The sequence below is a fragment of the Mobula hypostoma genome, chromosome 2 (assembly GCF_963921235.1).
Source record: "Mobula hypostoma chromosome 2, sMobHyp1.1, whole genome shotgun sequence".
In the NCBI taxonomy this organism is placed as follows: domain Eukaryota; kingdom Metazoa; phylum Chordata; class Chondrichthyes; order Myliobatiformes; family Myliobatidae; genus Mobula; species Mobula hypostoma.
Genome location: NC_086098.1, coordinates 101,546,516 through 101,569,853, shown reverse-complemented (window position 1 = coordinate 101,569,853; position 23,338 = coordinate 101,546,516). Strand labels below are relative to the sequence as shown.

General features: G+C 42.1%; 1 protein-coding gene across 6 annotated transcripts in view; it reads left to right on the top strand.

The window, feature by feature from the left end:
- The window catches only part of LOC134342318 (glutamate receptor ionotropic, kainate 2), a 534,599-nt gene that overhangs the window by 209,016 nt on the left and 302,245 nt on the right, over window positions 1-23,338 (top strand). For all 6 annotated transcript variants that reach the window (XM_063040301.1, XM_063040302.1, XM_063040303.1 and 3 more), the window contains exons 3-4: window positions 20,437-20,604; window positions 20,904-21,161. In XM_063040301.1, coding sequence (XP_062896371.1) covers window positions 20,437-20,604; window positions 20,904-21,161 — 426 coding nt within the window. The remainder of the gene's footprint in view (window positions 1-20,436; window positions 20,605-20,903; window positions 21,162-23,338) is intronic.

Sequence of the window (23,338 nt, the reverse complement as noted above, 5' to 3'; positions counted from 1 at the left end):
TTGCCTCCGATCTGTGCTGGCGTTTAAATTGTCCGAACAGTGTGTTGTACCTTGCACTGGGACCCAGCTGCTGCAAAGGGCTCAGAGCCTAGACCATGCCGCCCAGCAACTCATTCTGGACCCAGATTTTCACAGATTTCAACCATACATGAGTACCCATGAATATAGCCAAACGAGACAGTTTTACTCTGGGGCCAAAGTGCAAAACACAGTACTGTACCAACAGCTACATACAGCATAAGGCACGTATAAGATATCAGTAAAAACAGTCACACAAAAAAAAGTCCAACACCCTGAGTCCATGAATGTTCCAGAAATTTGCAGTCAAACATAATACAGCCTGTTTTCTGCTGAGAGAAAATTGGGGGGCAGCACTGACTCTGGCTTGGACACCGTACCACCTCTGGTGGAGTGCACTGACTCCGCCATCTCTCCCTTGGTCGGCTGTTAACAGGCGACATTGTGGCTTGAGGCCTAGTCCTTACTACGACCTAGGCCATGAAGCTCTCCTGCCATCCATCCCTGCTGTCAGTGCAGCATTCCACATTAACAAAGTCCAATAGGGTCTTGCAATCACAAGAAAAGCAACTAAAATGATCACTCATTGTTAGACTGCACACTGCTTTCACTCACTGACTCCTCTGATGCCTGTCTGATGTAGGCAGCAGCACGATCCATACCCAGTTTCTCCCCCAACGAGCAACTTACTGTTGGGGTAGCCCTGCAGTTCTTTAAGTTCTTAATGTCCAACAGGGTCTTACAATAGTAAAAGAATATGTTTAAGAAGGACAATAACACTTTTGGATGGCCCCATAGAAGCCACTGTGATCAAACGCGCTGCCGTCTCACCGGAAACTCTGTGATTTTGTTGGCGATATGAGATAATGCTTCACTGAGCCACATTGCAGTGATTAAGTACTGAATTGCCAGGGCCATCATCTTGAGCAAGTTGTACTTCTAGATTGGCAAATTCGTTATTATTGTCACATGCACTGAGGTACAGTGAAGAACTCCATCCATGCTGATCATTTCTACAGTGCACTGAGGTAGAACAAGGAATGCAGAATAAAGTGTTACAATTATGCAAAACTGCAGTGCAAAAAGTCAATAAGTTACAAGGCTTTCTACAAAGTGACAAGTGAGGAGTCTATCTTACTGCATTTGTGGACATTTCAATAGGAATAAGAGCGGATGTCGTCCATGAGCCTCATGGTATGTACTTTCAGGCTTTTTTGTCTTCTGGCCAATGGGAGGTGGGGCAGGGAGGAGCAAAGAGAAGGTCCATGGTGGTGGGGTCTCTGATTGTTTCACAGATTTGCACGATTAATTGTACTTAACACACACAAAAATATTGGCTCTTCTTTCATTCCTTTGCTTTGTCAGTCACCTCCCTGTGGTGCCCCTCCTTCTTCCCTTTCTCTCGTGGTCTGTTCTCTCCTATTTTATTCTTTTTTCTTCAGCCCTTTACCTTTCCCATGAATCACCTCCCAGCTTCTCATTTCGCCCTCCTCCCCCACCACCTACCTTCCTCCTCACCTGGCTTCACCTTCAGGCTATATTCCCTCCTCTCTCTCATCTTCTTATTCTGCTTCTTTCCCCTTACTTTCGAGACCTGATGAATGTTCTCAGCCCAAAGTTCCTCGGAGTTATGTTGTCAAAACAGCTGACATGGACCTCCAACACCTCGCTGCTTGTAAAAAAGGCACAACAAAGACTCTTCTTCCTCAGAAAGCTGAAACAGGCCAAACTTCCACAGAAGTTGTTGCTTAACTTCCACAGAAGCACAATTGAAACCATCCTGACCAACAGTGCCACAGTGTGGTATGCCAGCTGCACGGTCACTGAGCAACAAGACCTGCATCGCGTGGTGAAGGTGGCCCAGCGACTTGTCAGGATGGAACTCCCAGAACTGGACACCATCTATTCCAGCAGACTCAGGAGGAAAGCACTCAGCATAACCAGAGACACCACACACCCCAGCTACTCCCTGTTTGACCCGCTGCTGTCCAGCAAAGGTTCAGGACACTAAAAGCCAGAACAAATAGACTGAGGAACAGCTTCTATCTCAGAGCTGTGGCCTCCATTACACCACTCCCACAGAACAATGACTGAAACTGTGAGCACACATATGCACACGCAAGGTCTCAAATACTTGCACTAACGGCACTTTGTGCATTACTCTGATATTCTGGTGCTGCTGCAACTTATTTTCTGTTACTTATCTATTTAATACTGTTTTTCTATTACTGTCTTGTTTTTATCTACTGCTTTATTTAATTGCCTGAGAGGAAGTCAAACAGAGTTTCATTGTACCTATGTATAATGACAATAAAGGTCATTCAATTCAATTCAAAATCTTGACTCTACTTCTTTCCATAGATGCTGCATAACCCGCTGAGTTCCTCCAGCATTTTGTGTGGATTTCCATCAGTTGCAGAATCTCTTGTTTTAAATGTAGTTAATTTATATTTAACTTTTAATGTTTCTAATTCCTCCTATACCAAGCCACCTGAAGACCATGTTTGTGATAGATTCCAATCCTGTTTAGGCAATCTACCTGTTGCTTTTGTTTACAACTGTGCCAGAGGAGAAAAATACTTGTGTATTTGAAGAAGTATTCATAAGACCATAAGACATAGGAGCAGAATTAGTCCATTTGGCCCATCGAGTCTGCTCCACCATTGCATTATGGCTGATCCATTTTTCCTCTCAGCCTCAATCTCCTGCCTTCTCCCTTCGTGCTCTGACCAGTTCAGGAAAGCTTATTGAGTTTAATAGTAGAGTCATCGAGCAATACAACATGAAAAACCAGCTCAACTCATCCATGCCAACCAAGTTGACTAATTGAACTCATCCCACTTGCCTGATATATTAGAGGAAGGTATTAATTTCCAGAAAATGTATATCTTTTCATTAGAAGGAAGTAGTTTATTTGAATCTCAGGGTAGCTGCAAATGGTTTACAACCAATCAAGGCTAAGGCTTATCGGGGCTTGAAGATCCAGGACTGTCTCCAAAATTTATTTTCCTGTGTACTGACAATGCTACTTATCTGTTGAAGAAGCATGAAGCCTGATGATAGGAAATGGAACAGAAGAAGAGGCACAAGCAGCTGATGAAGCAGTCTGGTTGATAGATTAATCAGGGCAATTAAAATGCAAGAATGCAAACAAAGGGACATGGACAATCTATGAAATTGAGCCAGCATTACTGCTGGTTAAGGATTACATAACTGGAATGTTCTGATAGAGTAAGAGCAAGTTACCTGAGGGTGTTGAATTCTAAAGGGAGTCCCAGAAGGCATACTGTGACCAGACTGAAGATGAGGAGCTGTTTTCAGGCACAAGTTAGGCCCATTATGATAATCCAGTTGGTCTCAGAGACCTACACTAGTCATGGGACGAATAGTTAAAGTGACAGGCAACTTGATGCTGTGGGTCACCCCTCTGCATGGAACACAGTGCTGCAACTTGTGGTCACTGGAACTACATTAATCTCTTCAAATATAGGGGAGACCACACTGAAAATAGTACCCTGATTATTAAATTCACCAGGGAGGAATATTTATACCCATGAAGGGTGGAAAGGGAAGAGATAAATGGGGGATTATATTTTGATTTTAGAGCCTGGAGTGGTACAGCAGTGAAATTGGCACTTTGCTCACTGAGCCTGTACTGAGCATCCAACTAAAACTAGAAAGCATAGGAGCAGGGTTCGGCCATTTGGGTCATCAAGTCTGCTCCATCATTCAGTCATGGCTGATGTATTATCCCTCTCTATTACATCATAATGTAGTGTAAGCTTCTTTTACCCTAATCCTGCGTTAATCCTATATGTTATTCTCCTCACGTTCTCACCAACTCCCTGCAGATTCTACCACTCACATCCTGGAGGCAATTCACAGTGGGCAATTAATCCTGCAACCCGCACACCCTTGGGATGTAGGAGGAAACCCTGTGTAGAGAAAGGGACAATACGTAAACACCTTGCAGATGGCACCTAGGGTCAGGATTAAAGTCAGGTAGCTGATGTTGCGAGACAGCGGCTGTACACACTGCACCACTCTGTCACCCAGGGAAGACCATAAGACCATAAGACATTGGAGCAGAATTAGGCCATCTAGCCCAACGAGTCTGCTCTGCCACTCAATCCTTTTTTTTTCTCCTCCTCTACCCCAGTTCCCAGCTTCCTCCCCGTAACCTTTGATGCCATGTCCAATCAAGAACCTATCAACCTCTGCCCTAAATACACCCAACGACCTGGCCTCCACAGCTGCACGTGGCAACAAATTCCACAAATTCACCACCCTTTGGCTAATGAAATTTCTCCACATCTCTGTTTTGGAAGGGTGCCCTTCTATCTGGAGGCTGTACCCTCTTGTTCTAGACTCTCTCACCGTGAGAAGCATTCTTTCCACATCTACTCTGTCTAGGCCTTTCAACATTCAAAAGGTTTCAATGAGATTTCCCACCCCCCTGCCCCCCCCCCGCACCATCCTTCTGAATTCCAGCAGGTACAGACCCAGAGCCGTCAAATGTTCCTTGTGTGATAACCCTTTCATTCTTGGAATCATCCTTGTGAACCTCCTCTGGACCCTCTCTAGTGCCAGCACATCTTTTCTAAGATGAGGGGCCCAAAACTGTTCACAATACTCAAGGTGAGGCCTCACCAGTGCCTTATAAAGCCTCAGCATCACATCCTTGCTCTTGTACTCTAGACCTCTTGAAATGAATACTAACATGGCATTTACCTTCCTCACCACCAGTTCAACCTACAAGTTAACCTTCAGGGTGTTCTGCACAAGGACTCCCAAGTCCCCTTGCATGTCAGATTTTTGGATTTTCTCTCCGTTTAGAAAATAGTCCACACATTTGTTTCAACTAAAAGGGCAATGATATTTTAAAATTGATTTTAGCAAATCAGATGATCTCAATAAAGTGAAATAGCAGAGAGATTAAGATTAATAGAAAGAATTAACAGACCAAGCAGGAAAGAAAAGCTCAGATTCCTTCTTCGCAAGTCCTTTACCTTTTTCAGCTATCTGCTCCCGGCTTCTTACTTCATCCCCTTTTCCCACCCACCTGCCTTGCCTATCAACTTCCAGCTTGTCTTCCTTCCCCTTCCCCCTCCTTCTTATTCTGGCATCTTCCAGTCTTGATGAAGGGTCTTGGCCCGAAACATCGACTTTATTCCTCTCTATAGACAAGAAAGTGTCTCTATTCCTCTCTATGGATGAGAAAATGGCAAATGAAATACCATGTTGGAAAATGCATGGCCATGCACTTTGGTAAAAGAAATAAATGTGCAGTCTATTTTCCAAATAGGGAGAAAATCCAAAAATCTGAGAGACAAAGGGAGTTGGAAGTCCTTGTGCAGAACAACCTAAAGGTTAACTTGTAGGTAGAGTCAGTGTTGAGGAAGGCAAATGCCAAACACTCACATCAAGAGGTCTAGAATACAAGAGCAAGAATGTGATGCTGAGGCTTTATAAGGCACTGGGGAGGCCTCACCTTGAGTATTGTGAATAGATTTTGGCTCCTCATCTAAGAAAAGATGTGCTGGCATTGGAGAGGGTTCAAAGGACGTTCACAAGGATGATTCCGGGAATGAAAGGGTTATCTTTTGAGGAACGTTTGATAGCTCTGGGTCTGTACTTGCTGGAATGCAGAAGGATGGGGTGGGGAATCTCATTGAAACCTTGCAAATGTTGAAAGGCCTAGACAGAATAGATGTGGAAAGGATATTTTCCATGGTGGGGAGTCTAGGGCAGGAGGCTACCTCCTCAGGATAGAAGGACATCCATTTAAAGCAAAGATGTCGAGACATTTTTTTAGCCAGTGGGTGGTATATTTGTGGAATTTATTACCACAGACAGCTGTGGAGGCTAGGTCGTTGGGTGATTTAAGACAAAGCTTGATAGGTTCTTGATTGGACATGGCAACAAAGGTTACAGGGAGAAGGCTGGGGAGTGGGGCTGAGGAGGGGAAAAAAGGATCAGCCATGATTGAATGGCGAAGCAGACTTGATGGGCCAAATGCCTAATTCTGCTCTTGTGTCTTATGGTTTTATGGTCCATAGGTATTGCCTGGCCTGCTGAGTTTCCTCAGCATTTTGTGTGTGTTGCACTGGATTTCCAGCATCTCCAGAATCTCTTGTGTTTAAGAAAAGCTCCGGGAGTTGGTTTGAATTTATATGAAAATGATAGAGGAATTCTTCACTCTTTATTGTTCGGCAGAGGAGATGGTTGTGCATGAGTTGGTGGTAAAGTGGATTTTGTTTTTATTCCGCCACAATATCATTCCTAAAACTTGGCACCGTTTATTCCTAGTGGGATGGAAGGGCAGCTAATGGCACAATGTCTGGCTCTGGTACCAGGCCTATGGTGCATGTCAGCAGCAGATGTCCTTCGCTTGGCAAGTCTGTTCATGTAATTAATATGGGTTAATCATACAATGGCAACACATCACCTGTTAATGGGCAGGTGGGAGCAGTGTAAATGAAGCAGAACAAGCCTTGTGTCTTGATATGTAACCAAGGCTCGTAATATCCGGGCAGTGAACTGCTGCAGCAATACGCACAAAATGCTGGGGAATCTCAGCAAGTTTGGCAGTGCCAGTCAGGAGAATAAACAGTCAATGTTAAAGGCTGGCACCTTTCATCAGGACTCTTCACCAGTCCTGATGAAAGGTCTCACCCTGACACATCAACTGTTTATTCCCCTCCATAGATGCAGCCTGACTTGTTAAACTGGTCCAGTATTTTGTGTGCGTTACTCAAGATTTCCAGCGTGTGCAGAATCCTTTGTGTCACTGAATTAAAGTAAGCCCGTTTTCACATCTATTGTTGTTAACAAATAAATTGAAAGAATGTAGTAAAGACAAAAATTGGTGAGATGTTAAATTGATAACTTATTTGGGTCCTTCATATCTCTGCCAGGCCACGTAAGATTTAACCTCACTGAGCCTGAGGGGCATTCTGATTGTTCAAAATAATCTATCAAACTGCTCACTTTTGTCATCAGGAAATGTGTTAGGACCCTCTATTTCTTTCTGGAACAAAGATTCAATCTGAACGCCTTAACAATACTCTCATCCACCCGCAGAACATGTTCTTATCCTCAGATGTGGCTCCTCCTCTGATGTGGTTGATTTTTACCATGCACTCCTACCTCATTCAGTGTAGAGTAGGTGATCAGTTTGAAGAGCACATGCAATCTGTCCACAGCGGCCATCTTGAGGTTCCGATTGTATGTTATTTCACTTCCTTTTTCCATTACCACACCAGCCTGCCTGACCTTGGCCTGCTGCCCTACCACCGTGAGGCCAAGTGTAAACGGCACTTCATATTCTACTTGGGTAGCCTTCTGACCCTTCTGTCCCTTTGAGCTCCCGCCCAGCAATGTCTCGATTTAACCCTAGCCCAATCATGGAACAGTTTACAATGACCAATTAACCTACCAGCTTGTACATCTTTGGACTGTGGGAGGAAACTGGAACATCCAGAGGAAGCCTTGTGGTCTTGGGGAGAACTTACAAACTCCTTACAGGCAGCAGTGGGAATTGAACCCGGGTCGCTGGTACTGTAATGCATTATGCTAACCGCTACACAACCATGGAGCATTAAATCTGTGCTTAGCACAGGGAGGTATAGAGTCCAAGATCTTAAAGCTTTTTGATTCATTTTGAGGGGATGATGGTATTGAATGCTGAGCTGTAGTCAATAAAGGGCATCCTGGTCTGTATATTAATACCTCATTATACAACTGGATCCTTGATTTTCTCACTTGCAAAGCCCAGTCAGTCGGATTGGCAACAACATCCCCTCCAACAATCACCATCAGCACAGCTGCACCACAAGGCTGTATACTTAGTCCCTTGCTGTACTTGCTTTACACTTATGACTGTGAGGCTAAGTACAGTGCCAAAGCCATATTTAAGTTTGCCAATGACACCACTGTTGTTGACCAAATCAAAAATAGTGAGGAATCAGCATATACAAGGCAGATTGAAAATCTGGCTGAAAGGTGCCACAACAAGCCAGTGTCAGTAAAGGAGAAGTAAACTGGAGGTTCTGAGCCAGTCATCATCAGGGGATCAGATTTGGAGAGGGTCAGTAACTTTAAATTCCTTAGTGTTATCATTTCAAAGGATCTGTTCCTGGTACAGCTCATAAGTGCTATTCCAAAGAATGCACGGCGGCACCTCTACTTTCTTAGAAGCTTGTGAAGATTTAGCATGTCATCAAAAACTTTGAGAAGCTTTTATAGGTGCACGGTGGAGAATGGTTTCCTCATAGCTAGGTATGAAAGCACCAATGCCCTTGAACGAAAAAGCTTGGAAAAGTAGTGGATACGGCCCAGTCCATCACGAGTAAAGCCCTTCCCACCATTGAGCACAGCTATAGGGAGGGCTGTCACAGGGAAGTGTCATCCATCATCAAGAAGCCTGACCATCTCTACTTGCAGCTGTTATTGGGAAGGAGGTACAGGAGTCCCGCACCACCAGGTTCATAAACAGTTATTACCCTTCAGCCATCAGGCTCCTGAATCAGAGTGGTTCACTTCATTCACCTGAACACTGATACCATTTTCAAGGACCCTACAAATCATGTTCTCAATATTATTTATTTATTTATTGAATTGAATTGACTTTATTACTTACATCCTTCATATACACAAGGAGTAAAAATCTTTATGTTACATTTCCGTCTAAATGTGCAATGTGCAATTTATAATAAATAGTATTTACAACAGGACAGTCAATATAACATAGAAATACAGTTGTATCACCATGAATTAATCAGTCTGATGGCCTGGTGGAAGAACCTGTCCCGGAACCTGTTGGCCCTGGCTTTTATGTTGTGGTACCAGTTCCTGGATAGTAGGAGCTGGAACAGTTTGTGGTTGGGGTGACTCAGGTCCCCAATGATCCTTCGGGCCCTTTTTACACACCTGTCTTTGTAAACATCCTGAATAATGGGAAGTTCACGTCTATAGATGCGCTGGGCTGTCCGCACCACTCTCTGCAGAGTCCTGCGATTGAGAGAAGTACAGTTCCCATACCAGATAGTGAAGCAGCCAGTCAGGATGCTCTCAATTGGATTTGGGGGCCCATATGAAACTTCTTAACCACCTGAGGTGAAAGAGGAGCTGTTGTGCTTTTCTCACCACACAGCCGATATGTACGGATCATGTGAGATCCTCAGTGAAGTGTATGCCGAGGAATTTAAACTGTTCATCCTCTCAACCCCAGATCCATTGATGTCAATCGGAGTGAGCCTGTCTCCATTCCTCCTGTAGCCCACAACCAGCTCTTTTGTTTTGCGACATTGAGGGAGAGGTTGTTTTCCTGACCATCTATCTATCTTTTCTTTTTAAATTTGCACAGTTTGTTGTCTTTGTGTGTAGTTCTCCAATGATTCTATTGTACGTTTGTATTTATTTTATTTACTTTGAATGCCCACATGAAAATCAGTCAATGAATCTTAGGGTAGTATACGGTGACATATATGTACTTTGATAATAAATTTTCTTCAGACTTTGAACTGTGAACATTATATTTTCCAATTTTAGGCAACCCACTGCTCTGTGTTCCTACCCATTCTAACCAGTCTATCCATGCTCTCTCTCCCTCTGTTACCCTTTTTCATTCCCCTCCTCCCCCATTACCTGCCAGAGGTTCCCAGGGGTTAATGGAATAAAAAAGTTTAGGAACTCCTGAATCATCACCCTGGTACCATCTGGCAAAAGTTTTCTTTTTCTTATATTTCCCCCTATCGCCTGCCAGCCTTTGTATCCCCTCATCGTCCTTCCCCCATGAAGCTCCATCTGCCTATCATTCTCCCAAAAATCCCTCCTCATCTGGTTTCACCTGTCACCCACCAGCCTCTGTCTCATCTCTTCCTCTCACTTGTGTATACGAGGGGTGATTGATAAGTTCGTGGCCTAAGGTAGAAGGAGTCAAATTTAGAAACCTAGCACATCTATTTTTCAACATAGCCCCCTCCTACATGTACACACTTGGTCCAGCGGTCGTGAAGCATACAGATCCTTACTTTGTAGAAGTTGTCCTCAGCAGGGGTGATTGGTATGTTCGTGGCCTAGAGTAGAAGCAGTTGAGTTATACAGCTGTTGTTACAGGCACGTGCTGTTCAACTCTTTGAGTGAAAATGCAGAAAGTTTGAAGTTAATAACTCATCTCCTTCTACTTTAGGCCACAAACTTATCTATCACCCCTGCTGTGGACCACTTTCTGGAGGTCCAAGACACCGACTTCTACAAAGAAGGGATCCGTATGCTCCACGACCACTGGACTAAGTGTGTAAATGTAGGAAAAATAAATGCACTAGGTTTTCTAAAATTAACGCCTTATACCTTAGGCCACGAACTTATCAATCACCCCTCGTACTGGCTCCCTTCGCTCTACACTCTCAGTTCTAATGCAAGGTCTTGACCCAACTTGCCGACAATTCCTTAACCCACAAATGCTGCTTGACCTGCTGAGCTCTTCCGCAGTTTACTTCCTGCCTCAAATTCCAGTAAATGCAGTCTCTTGACTTTCCGATTTATTTTTACACTATTGCTGAGGAAACCCCTATCCAGCATAGCCACTACGTTGCACTTAGTAAAAATGTAGTCTTGCAAAGATCACTTACCTTAAAATATACTAATAAAATGTTACCATAATCTGCACAAAATTATCCATCCAAATTCTGTGATTCTGCCTGAAAAAATTAACATTTAACTAAACAATATTCAGGAGGCAGAATTACCTTTCTCGGAATATCAGCAGTTGACTGCAAAAGACATTAGCCGTAAAATGTCAGGTTGAAATGAAATCATGCTGTGATTTATGTTTGAATTTCACATTTATTACATGATAGATGAGCTCAGATGTATATGCATCTGAAAATCTTAAATTTCTCTGGCAGGTTTTTTCCTTCTCAAGACCTTGTAGTTTCTGAAACAAGCAATAAAATTTCACCTTTATAAATTAAGTCAAAACTTCAGGCACAGGTAATGTATTTCACCATCTGCTTCTCAGTAAAGTGCACTAAAAATAAAACTTTATTAACCACTGGACACATTCTAAACACATTAGTTACAGTATATTGCGTAGCCACAAACAATGTGTTGGAGTAAATGCAACATCTTCTTGCCTTCTTATGAGTAGGCTGTTGACATAACATGGAGATTTTCTGGCAAACCTCTCAATTGCTAATTAAGAGAAAATGATCTGAAAAATTTGATAGATATCCTGACTGATGTGTAAAGGTCACTTCTGATGTATATCGTCTGAGGTATTTGCATGAAAATTATGTAAGCATTTGAATGTGTAAGCCATTTTCACTGAGATTTTATGAAAAGGATTGCAAAAGTAATTTCAGACTTGTTCTGTGTTGAAGCCAAAGGGCAATGAAGCAAAGAAAGCCTGGGCTGACTTCAAGAGCAGAGGTGAACCAGAAATGCAAAGTTGCCACAGTATTTAATATCAAAGTCAATGTTCAAAGTAAATTTATTATCAAAGCATGTATATATTGCCATATAATACCTTGAGATTCATTTCATTTTCTTGCAAGCACAGGGAAAAATAGAATAGAATTTATGAAATAAGCTATATATACACAGACAAAGTTGACAAATGTGCAAAGGAGACAAACGGTGCAAATAAAAAAAATAATACTATGAGCATGAGTTGCAAAGAGTCCCATAAAGTGAATTTATCGGTCATGGAATCAGTTCAGTGTAGTGGGAAGAAACGATTCCTAAAACATTAAGTTTTTGTCTTCAGGAACAGTTTCTTCCCCTCTGCCATCAAATTTCTGCATAATGAACTCATCAGCATTACCTCACTAGTTTTGCTCTCTTTTTCCCCTACATATTTAATTCTTTTATATATACTTCTTAGTGTAATTCAGACAAGAATGGCTGACTGGCTGGTGCGACACGCTAAAAAAAAGTGTAATTTATAGTATATTTTATGTATTGCTGAGTACTGCTGCGGTGATACAACAAATTTCATGCCATATATCAGTGATAATAAACCTGATTCTGATTCTGGTGAGTGGGGTTATCCATGCTGCTTCAGGAACTTGATGGTTGTAGGGTAATTACTATTCCAGAACCCGGAGGTGTGGTATCTAAGGCTTCTGTATGTCCTGCCTGATGCTGGTAACACTAAGAGGGCATGGCTTGGATAGTGGATGTCTGTGACGATGAATGCTGTTTTCATGAGAAAGCTCTTATGTAAAGGTATTTAATGGTGAGAGTCTCATTTGTACTTCCTGACCAGCAGTTGGCCAGGCTGAGTTATTCCCTGGGAAGGGATTCAGTGGAAAGCCAGCATCAAGGATAAAGAGGATAGGAAAACAAGGGTAGGGTGTGGCCATATGCTCTTGCCCCTGGCTGACAAGCAATATCATTACCTCCTGGTGTTTGTGTTACTATACAAATTCCATGAAATATTGTAAAATATCTAATTGTGACAATAAAAATCTCTCCCAGTCAAGTAGCAAACAAAAACACCAAGACATTGTGTTCATTCGTGGAAGGCATGATTAGTGATAAGGGAATTAGTTTACCTGCAATAGCTTGTATTATTAAAAAAAAGATGCAAAATATTGTGGATGCTCAAGATTTGAAATCAGAGCTGAAAGGTAGAAGCTGTGGGTGATGGATGGTGATAGGAGCAAGGAATTGAGGGGAAAGGAGGAGAGAGAAGAGGGAGATGGATGGGGAAGAGAGAGAGGATGTTTCAGTTTGATGACATGTATCACTGAGGTGATGAAATGGTATTGAAAGTTAAGCAATCAACAAAGTCCTGTTAAATTAAATGAGAAAAATTGATCAAGGTGCTAGAGATAAATAGCAGAAGATATTCTATTGTGGATACCTGAGTGTAGAAAATTGAATCCAGAGGAAAACAATGTAGGTTGTTAGAGAGCAACAGACACAAAATGCTGGAAGAACTCAGTAGGTCAGGCAGCATCTATAGAATAAACAGTTAATGCTTGAGGCTGAGACGTTGACTGCTTATATCATAGATGCTGCCTGACCTGCTGAGTTCCTCCAGCATTTTGTATGTGTTACTCCCCTGGATTTCCAACTTCTGCAGAATCTCCTGTATTTACAGTATATTGTTATAGATTATGATTGTGAATGATGATTTGAAAGAAAATGGGTGAATAATAGCTACGGGTGGAAAGATTAAGTTATGACTTCTTGTTATGATATTAGGAATGATACTGGGGCTAATCTATTTATTGTCTCATAGAAATATTGATTGAAGAAAGATGCTATTGAGATAAAAGTATCATTAAATTTGATTTGTTAAAAATATTACCAATTCACCTACATAATAGTGTGTCAGATAGTGTTCGTACTTTCTGAAAACGGCCAATTTGAAATGTTGAATGATTTATTTTTCCTACAGTCATTTTGTAAAAAATGACACAGTTGCATTCCTGTATAACAGAAGGAGAAAGTCAAGCAGCATATTCATCATTTGTTAACAGATGATGAAATTTGGTTTTATACCAACCCATGGGCATCCTTAATTGTTTTGCTAAAAAGTTAAGTTGTCAGTGTGAGCTTTTGTATTGAAAGCAGAAAACCAAGCGAAATGACAGATAGCTCTTAACTAAATATTCATGACACATTTAATGCCTTCAGAGATCACTGCTTCTTTTTCAACATTTGACTTTGTTGACTGTTATTGGCAAAATAAGATGAACAAAACTGATAGTGTACCTTAATTGTTGTGATTGTGTGACAAGTTAAAGCCATATTCTTGCACTGTTAATCCTTCATATCAGGATTGTAGTTGTCCATCTTGATGGAATGTTCTGACTTTTATTCAGCATTAAGCTAATTCTTTACTGTCTACTAAGACTGAAGGGATGGAATTGCTTAGCCTTAAACTGTTTGGAGAGCTAGGCTGCTTGACCTTTGTATGTAATGGTCTTGGTGGAGAATAACACAGAATTCTCTTCTTAGGCAGCTCCACAGGATTAAGGACACTTTGTTCCCACTTCGTTTCTATGGAATCGGAGTTATCAGATTTATTCAATGTGGGACTTACAAACTCTTTCATGTTCGGGGCAGAAGGTGCTTGACAGAATGTGGGTGGGTGGTTTATGGGCTGTAAGGCTCCTTTCACCATTGTCACTGGACTTCTACACACTCCTGATGAAGGCTGTCAAAGTTCTTACTGTGCTCCTGTTAAGTAATACTGGGCTAGGTATTTTGACTGGTCAACGAAGATATCGCATTTGCATTCAGCAAGGCTCTGAAAACATCTTTCATTCTTTAATTTCCTTCTTGAGTCCCACTCCGTCTTGTTGTGATGGAGCTCAGAGTAGATTGCTTACTTTGAGAGTTATGTGCAGGGCATGTGATCAACGTGTTGTACCCTTTAGAGCTCGGCAGGAGTAATTGAAATCTTGATGCTGGGATTGCTTTGCATTATCGAACAGTATATTTGATGGATTTGCAGAGGTGGGGTTGGCAGAACCTATCCTGTTGTAAGTAGTTGGTGTCTCTCAAGTATAAAGGAGTGCAGGGATCACTGCTGTAGTGGTGTCATGTACTGTGTTGTGCTTGAGGTCTTGATCTCTGAACATCCATTCTCTCAGCAGTATAGAAGCTTTGCTAGGGGATTAAAGGTGGCAATGCTTTTCACTGTCAATAATTGTCTGTGCTGAGAAATGTGGGATGTGGTCCTTGTTCCCAGGTCTCACCTTAGACTGTCACAATTTTCCTTAATTATCAGGCTTCAAAGTCAGCATTGGCTTGTCCTGTGGCAGGCAGAAGGAAGTTCCCTTTGCATTATTCGTTCAGCATTGTCTTCTTTATGGACACGCAATCACTCCGTGTCTATAAGCTATCATATGTATCTATATTTATTATATTTTTATTATTATATGTTCTTTATCTTATTCTGTTTTTTTTGTGCTGCACTGGAGCATGTATTTAATTCTCCTTTACACTTGTGTACTGGAAAAGACATCTTGGATCTTGAATCTTGCCATGACAAGTATCATTGCATCACTGAAGTTCACAACACTTCCTTCATGAGCACCTCCGCTCCGTCCGCCGCAACAGACGGGATCTCCCAGTAGCCACCCACTTCAACTCTGCTTTCCACTCCCATTCGGATATGTCCATACATGGCCTCCTCTACTGCCATGATGAGGCTAAACTCAGGTTGGAGGAGCAACACCTCATATACTGTCTAGGTAGTCTCCAGTCCCTTGGTATGAACATAGAATTCTCCAACTTCCGGTAATTCCCTCCCCCTCCCTTCCTCTATCCCTATGTCACTCTGCCCCCTCCCCCAGCTGCCTATCACCTCCCTCATGGTTCCACCTCCTTCTACTACCCATTGTGTTTTCCCCTATTCCTTCTTCACCTTTCCTGCCTATCCCCTCCCTGCTCCCCTCCCCCACCCCTTTATCTTTCCCCTTACTGGTTTTTCACCTGGAACCTACCAGCCTTCTCCTTCCCACCCTCCCCCCACCTTCTTTATAGGGCCTCTGCCCCCTCCCTCTTCAGTCCTGACAAAGGGCTCCAGCCCGAAAGGTCGACAGATCTTTTCCATGGACGCTGCCCGACCTGCTGAGTTCCTCCAGCGTGTTGTGAGTGTTACTTCCTTCACTTCCCAGGTGTGGATAATAAAGAACTTCAAAGAAGGTGCTGTCCTCTCTGGGGCTTTGCAGTATTTCTAGTTACCCTGGGGTGGTAGTGGTGCTGGGTCACGTAGTGTTCTAATGGATGGAATGAATAGGATTGGAAAATTAAATACAAAACATGTTTACCTTCTGAAAAAATAATTGGGACACAACCTCATCACAACCAGTGAAACAAGATTACATAGCAAAATCCGTGATCCAGTCACTGCACCTTAGTTAAACTATATTACTGGCTGTGTAGAAGATTGCAAGGATTGCCACGTTACCCAGGCCATGGCAGATACCAATGACAGTGGGACAGAATGCTGCCTAATCCACTTTGTTATCTCCATCAGCTCATCTCTAAAACAGCTGTCACTGGAGCTGTAAGGCACTAGTTCTAATAGCTGAGCCACTGAGCACCCCCCTGTGTTGGTGTGCAGACAGCTATTGGTGCATGTGCCTGCTATGTGGATGTTAGTCCAGCCTCGCCTCCAGTTAACATGAAATTGGTTTCACTCTGTGGTACAGAATTGTACCATTCTGCCCCAAGTGGCTGATGAACTTTCCATACCAGCCTCCGAACATTCCACCCATGTGATCTCAGTCTCCCTACTTACATTCTGCTCTGTTCTTACATATGTTCCTCCTGCTTCATTTTGAGGAAGTGATTCATCATTTTAAAGACTCCTGTTTGATGACTTTTTTTTTAAAAAAGACTCTTTTTTTGAACCTCTCCTGGTCGTGCATTATCTCTGATATGTTGCCATCCTTTAACTTGAGGCAGAGTTTCTTGTTTTATTTTTACACAATATCTTCACACCTCCATCAGTTGTATCTGTTTCCACACCCACCCTGACAGTGTATTCCAGTCATCCACCACCCTCTGTGTAAAAAAAACTTGCCTTACACATCTCTTTTGAAGTTAGCCACCCCCCCACCCCACCAGCTTAAATGTATGCACTCTGGTCTTTGATAATTCAACCTGGAAAAAAGGTACTGCTTGTGTCTCTCGACTAGACGTAACACAGGGTTTAGTTTAACTTCAGTAATGATGAATTCTTATGCCCCTAAGAATAACTTCAAAACGCAAACATGAGGAAACCTGCAGATGCTGGAAATTCCCGTTGGGATCCCGTTGGAGGTGGCGGAAGTTACGGAGAATAACACCTCATGGGTGTCTATTTAAACTTACATTACTTTCTTCCTCTATCTGGTATCATCAACAAATTTTGGTACTTATTACTAAACCCAGACCATTAGCTTATAATTAATAAAACATGGAAGAGTATAGCACAAGAACAGGATCCCTAATGCACAGTGTTGTGCTGAACAAATTAAATTAGTAATCAGATCCCTAACTAAAGTAATCCCTTCTGTCTCCGCCACATCTGCTCTCAGGATGAGGCTTTTCATTCTAGGACAAGGGAGATGTCTTCCTTTGTTAAAGAAAGGGACTTCCCTTCCTCCACTATCAACTCTGCTCTTAAATGCATCTCCCTCATTTCACGTACATCTGCTCTCACTCCATCCTCCCGCCACCCCACTAGGAATAGAGTTCCCCGGTCCTCACCTACCACCCCACCAGCCTCCGGGTCCAACATATTATTCTCCGTAACTTCCGCCACCTCCAACGGGATCCCACCACTAAGCACATCTTTCCCTCCCCCCCCCCTGCATTCCGCAGGGATCGCTCCCTACGCAACTCCCTTGTCCATTCGTCCCCCCCATCCCTTCCCACTGATCTCCCTCCTGGCACTTATCCGTGTAAGCGGAACAAGTGCTACACATGCCCTTACACATCCTCCCTTACCACCATTCAGGGCCCCAAACAGTCCTTCCAGGTGAGGCAACACTTCACCTGTGAGTCGACTGGGGTGATATACTGTGTCCGGTGCTCCCGATGTGGCCTTTTATATATTGACGAGACCCGACACAGAGTGGGAGACCGCTTTGCTGAACATCTACACTCTGTCCGCCAGAGAAAGCAGGATCTCCCAGTGGCCACACATTTCAATTCCACATCCCATTCCCATTCTGACATGTCTATCCATGGCCTCCTCTACTGTAAAGATGAAGCCACACTCAGGTTGGAGGAACAACACCTTATATTCCGTCTGGGTAGCCTCCATCCTGATGGCATGAACATCAACTTCTCTAACTTCCGCTAAGGCCCCACCTCCCCCTCGTACCCCATCTGTTACTCATTTTTATGCACACATTCTTTTTCTCACTCTCCTTTTTCTCCCTCTGTCCCTCTGAATATACCTCTTGCCCATCCTCTGGGTCCCCCCCCCCCTTGTCTTTCTTCCCGGACCTCCTGTCCCATGATCCTCTCGTATCCCCTATTGCCTATCACCTGTCCAGCTCTTGGCTCTATCCCTCCCCCTCCTGTCTTCTCCTATCATTTTGGATCTCCCCCTCCCCCTCCAACTTTCAAATCCCTTACTCACTCTTCCTTAAGTTAGTCCTGAAGAAGGGTCTCGGCCTGAAACATCGACTGCACCTCTTCCTACAGACGCTGCCTGGCCTGCTGCGTTCACCAGCAACTTTGATGTGTGTTGCTAATCCCTTCTGTCTACGCAATGGCCGTATTCTTCTGTTTCATACATATTCACATGACTGTCTAAGAGCCCAAACACCTCTATTGTATTTGAGTCCACCATCGCCCCTGGCAGTGCATTTGCAGCACCTTTACTCTCTGTGTAAAACAATTTGCCCCACTCATCTCCTTTGAACTCAAGGTGCTCTAGTGTATCAGTATGTTCTGCAATGATCTCTATAGCTTCTTCATTCTTCTCCTTGGTAAATCGATGCAAAACACTCACTTAGGATCTTACACACATTCTCCATTTCCAAGTATATGATGTCTCCTTTATCCTTGATTTGCCCTATCCACTCTCTAGTTACCCTCTTGCTCTTGGCATTCACTTTAATCCTTCCTGTCAAGGACTTTTCATGGCCCCTCCTTGCTCTCCTAATTCCCCCTTTGAGCTCTTTTATGGCTTATTTCTAATCCTTAAGAGTTTTGTTTGATTTATGCTTCCTGGATCTTATATTGCTCAACATCCAGTGTTCTCTTAGTTTGCCATCCTTGTCCTTCCTTCTAATTAATTGACCCAATGCTGATCCTTGTGGCTACCCATTCATTCCTTCCTCTTGTTTCATTAGCTGCTGAGCCTATCCTATTGTCTTTCTATTTTATAGCCAAGATCAAGAAACAGGAGTACAGGTCACGGAGAAAAACACATAAGATGTTGGAAATGATCTGTAGGTCAGGCAGTATCTGTAGAAAGAGGAACAGTTAATGCTTCAGGTATCAGGAAAGACGAAAAGCAAGTTAGTTTTAGGTAACAGAGAAATTGGGGAGGGGTAATGGTAGAAGAAATGGAATATCTCAGATAGGCTAGGACTGGATTATAGGATTTAAAATCAGATTAAGCTTCACAGAAGTCACTGGTCATATAATCACCTATGATACCCATCTGTGCTCTCTGCTGCCCAGGATAAGGAGCCTGAACTTATAATATTGTTTTTTTAGCCTTTTTCTACACTGGGATATGGTGTAAAGGGGCCATACATTTTTTTACATCTGAGCTCCTTTTTAGTTATTTGCTAAATTCCCAAACATTCCTTGAAATTAGTCTGTTATATTGAATCTCCACTTGTTAAAGTGGATTTAAGGGACTGAAATTTTATTTTATCAGAAACCATGTTCTTCACATTTTCTAAGGTCAAAAGGAAAGAATCTTCTGATGATGTCAGATAACTATTTTTAAAATACATTACAATGTAATGATATCCAGGAGAAACAGAATACTATGTTTGTCCAAAAAAAAAGCCAAAACTAATTTGAAGAGAAAATTGATTAGAATCATACAGCACAGGTGACTGTTCTGACTGTGATGACTATCTGTGCTAATCCCATTTGTCTGCATTAAGTCTTTCCTATCCAATTACCTGTCCAAATGCCTTTACAGGCATAATGTAGATGCCCAAGTATCCAATGACATGTACTGTTGAACCTGTTCCAGAAACACTTCTCAGTCATATTAAAATAGACTAGAAAATGGAAGTCTACAATGTTATGATATTTAAATAAGCCTCCTATATTATTTGTGAATTTGGTCTTTCCTAGCACCTGATGCCATATGAATAACTCACTGAGAAACTTGCATGATTAGCAAACAGCAAACCTCCTATCTTTCTTACGGATTAATTTTTGGCTGCCTCTTAATTCAGCTTGTCTTTTGCTTTCTACATCTATATTCTTGTTTCTCGATAAAACATTGTGTAAGTGCTGGGCCACCTTGACCTGCTTTGCCACAGCTGTATTGCAGAAATGTGTAGTCTGGCATTTCTATACAGTATCTTCTCGACATTGTTCATATACTCTGCTTAGGGTAGGCTTAAAAAAAACTTTACGAAAATTCTAACTGTGGTTATCGTTTATACTTGCTGTTTTTTCTGCTGTTAGATTCAAAATCACATTTATACACTTTAAGCCTTGGTGACCTACACTGGGATGAATTATTGGCTTCATTTTACAGTCCTTCTGACTATTGTTCATATTCAATTTAATGAGTTTCCTATTTTTACTGCCAAAATAAGTTCTTTCAGAATAAAGAGTATCTGTTACTTACGTTTTTTTCAACCACCTTTGTCACTCCAGATCCCTTCACTGCTTCCCTACCCTGCCCTATGATTGGTCTTATTGGAAAGGCTCAATAACATTTGTGATGTCTAAAGCATGATTTTTTTTTTGTTTCAGGGGGTATTTTTGAGTCAGTGGAAAAAAGCCCATCTGGGGCAGAGGAGCTTGCCTTTAAATTTGCTTTAAATACAATCAACCGAAACAGAACACTGCTGCCAAACACAACATTAACGTACGACATCCAAAGGATAAATATTTATGACAGTTTCGAAGCATCCAGAAAAGGTAAATGTGGTCCATACAGTCTCAAAACCATAAAATCAAGTTTTATTGACTAGATTTCCCCAGAGTACCTGGAAATTTAATCAGCAAATGTTATAAAAGAAAACTCTTGAACTACCTAAGCACAAACTGTGATTCTGAAGTGACTAAGTAAAGCTAACTAGTTTATTTATAGTACATAATGAAATATGTTTTGTCAACCTGCTCGTTCCTACATAATTCATGCCAAATGGACAGAATGGGCAGAAGAGCCTCTTCCTGTGTTGTATTGTTACTAACAGTATCATATGTCTCTTCTTTAGCATGTGATCAACTCTCTCTGGGGGTGGCAGCCATCTTTGGTCCTTCTCACAGTTCTTCAGCCAATGCAGTACAGTCCATTTGTAATGCACTTGGGGTCCCCCACATACAGACCCGGTGGAAGCATCAAGTCTCAGACAACAGGGATTCCTTCTATGTCAATCTCTACCCAGACTTCTCTTCTCTTAGTCAAGCCATCCTCGATCTGGTACATTTCTTCAAATGGAAAACTGTCACTGTGGTCTATGATGACAGTACAGGTATGTACGTTGCATTGTAAAAGCATATAAACACTTAATATTATTTATCCATGATATTGATTTTTATGTGTACACATACTTATTCAGTGGAACAAAGGAAATTACGGTGGTATGAGAGAGGAACTGGCCCAAGTCGATTGGAAAAGTAAGCTAGATGGAGGGACAGTAGAGCAAAATTGGATAAAATTCCTAGAAGAAATAAGGAAAGTGCAGGAAAAATATATTCCAAGAAAAAAGAAAATCATGAATGGAAAAATGGCACAAATATGGCTAATGAGAGAGAATAAAGCTAAAATAAAAGCAAAAGAGACGGCGTAAAAAGAAGCAAAAATTAGTGGGAAAACTAAGGACTAGATGACTTTTAATAACTTACAGAAGGAAACTAAGAAAGTTATTAGGAAAGAAAAGATGAATTATGAAAGGAAGTTGGCAATTAACATAAAAAAGGATACTAAGGGTTTTTAAAAAATATATGAAGAGTGACATTAGTAGATACAGGACCGATTGAAAATGATGCTGGAGAAATTATAATGGGTAACAAAAAAATGGCGGAGGAACTAAATGAGGTATTTTGCATCAGTCTTCACTGTGGAAGACATTAGCAACATACCCGATAGCCAGAGGTCTCAGGGAATAGAATTAGGTACAGTCAAGATTACTAGACAGAAAGTGCTTGGGAAGCTAAATGGACTAAGAATAGATAAGTCTCCCAGACCGGATGAGGTGCACTCACGGGTTCTGAAGGAGGTGGCTTTGGAGGTTGTGGAGGCATTGGAAATGATCTTCCAGGAATCAGTAGACTCTGGCATGGTTTTGGAGGACTGGAAGGTCGCAAATGTAGTTCCGCTGTTTAAGAAAGGAGGGAGGCAGCAAAGAGAAAATTACAGACCTATTAGTCTGACATGGGTAGTTGGGAAGTTATTGGAGTCGATCCTCAAGGACGAGGTTACGAAATACCTCAAGGTGCATGACAAGATAGGCCCAAACTAGCATGGTTTCATGAAAGGAAGATCCTGCCTCACCAACCTACTTATGAATTTTTTGAGGTAATCTCAAATAAGATTGACAAGGGAGAAGCTGTGGATGCTGTGTATTTGGATTTTGAAAAGGCCTTCGATAAGGTGCTGCATAAGAGGCTGCTTTATAAAACGAGAGCCCATGGAATTACAGGAAAGATATTGGAATGGGTGGAGCATTGGCTGATAGGCAGAAAGCAAAGGATGGGAATAAAGGGATCCTATTCTGATTGGTTGCCGGTTACTAGTGGTGTTCTTCAGGGGTCAGTGTTGGGACCACTTCTTTTTACAATGTACATCGATGATTCAGATTATGGATTAAATGGTTTTGTGGCTAAATTTGTGGATGACACCAAGAGAGGTGGAGGAGCGGTAAGTGTTGAAGAAATGGAAAGGTTGCAGAAAGACTTAGTCAGTTTAGGAGAGTGAAAAAAGAAATGGAAGATGAGATACAATGTTGAGAAATGTACAGTTGTACATTTTGGAAGAAGAAATAATTGGTCAGATTATTATTTAGACAGGGAGAAAATTCAAAAATCGGAAGTGCAAAGGGACTTGGGGGTCCTCGTGCAGGATACCCTAAAGGTTAACCACCAGGTTGGATCGGCAGTAAGGAAAGCGAACGCTATATTGGCATTCATTTCAAGAAGAGTAATGTATAAGAGTAAGGAGGTGTTGATGAGGCTGTATGGGGCATTGGTGAGACCTCATTTGGAATACTGTGTGCAGTTTTGGGCCCCCGATCTTAGAAGGGATGTACTGATGTTGGAGAGAGTTCAGAGAAGATTTATGAGGATGGTTCCTGAGATGCAGGGGCTAACATATGAGGAGCGTTTGTCAGCTCTTGGACTGTATTTATTAGAGTATAGAAGAATGAGAGGGGATCTCATAGAAACATTTCGAATGTTGAAAGGGTTGGACAGAGTAGATGTGGAAAGGCGGTTTCCCTTGGTGGGTGAGTCCAGGACAAAAGGCCACAGTCTTAGAATTAGAGGGTACCCATTTAAAACAGAGATGTGGAAAAATTTTTTTAGCCAGAGGGTCGTGGATTTATGGAATTTATGGAATTCGTTGCCACATACAGCTGTGGAGGCCCGATCATTGAGGGTGTTTGAGGAGGAGATTGCTAGGTATCTAATTAGTCAGGGTGTTAAGGGATAT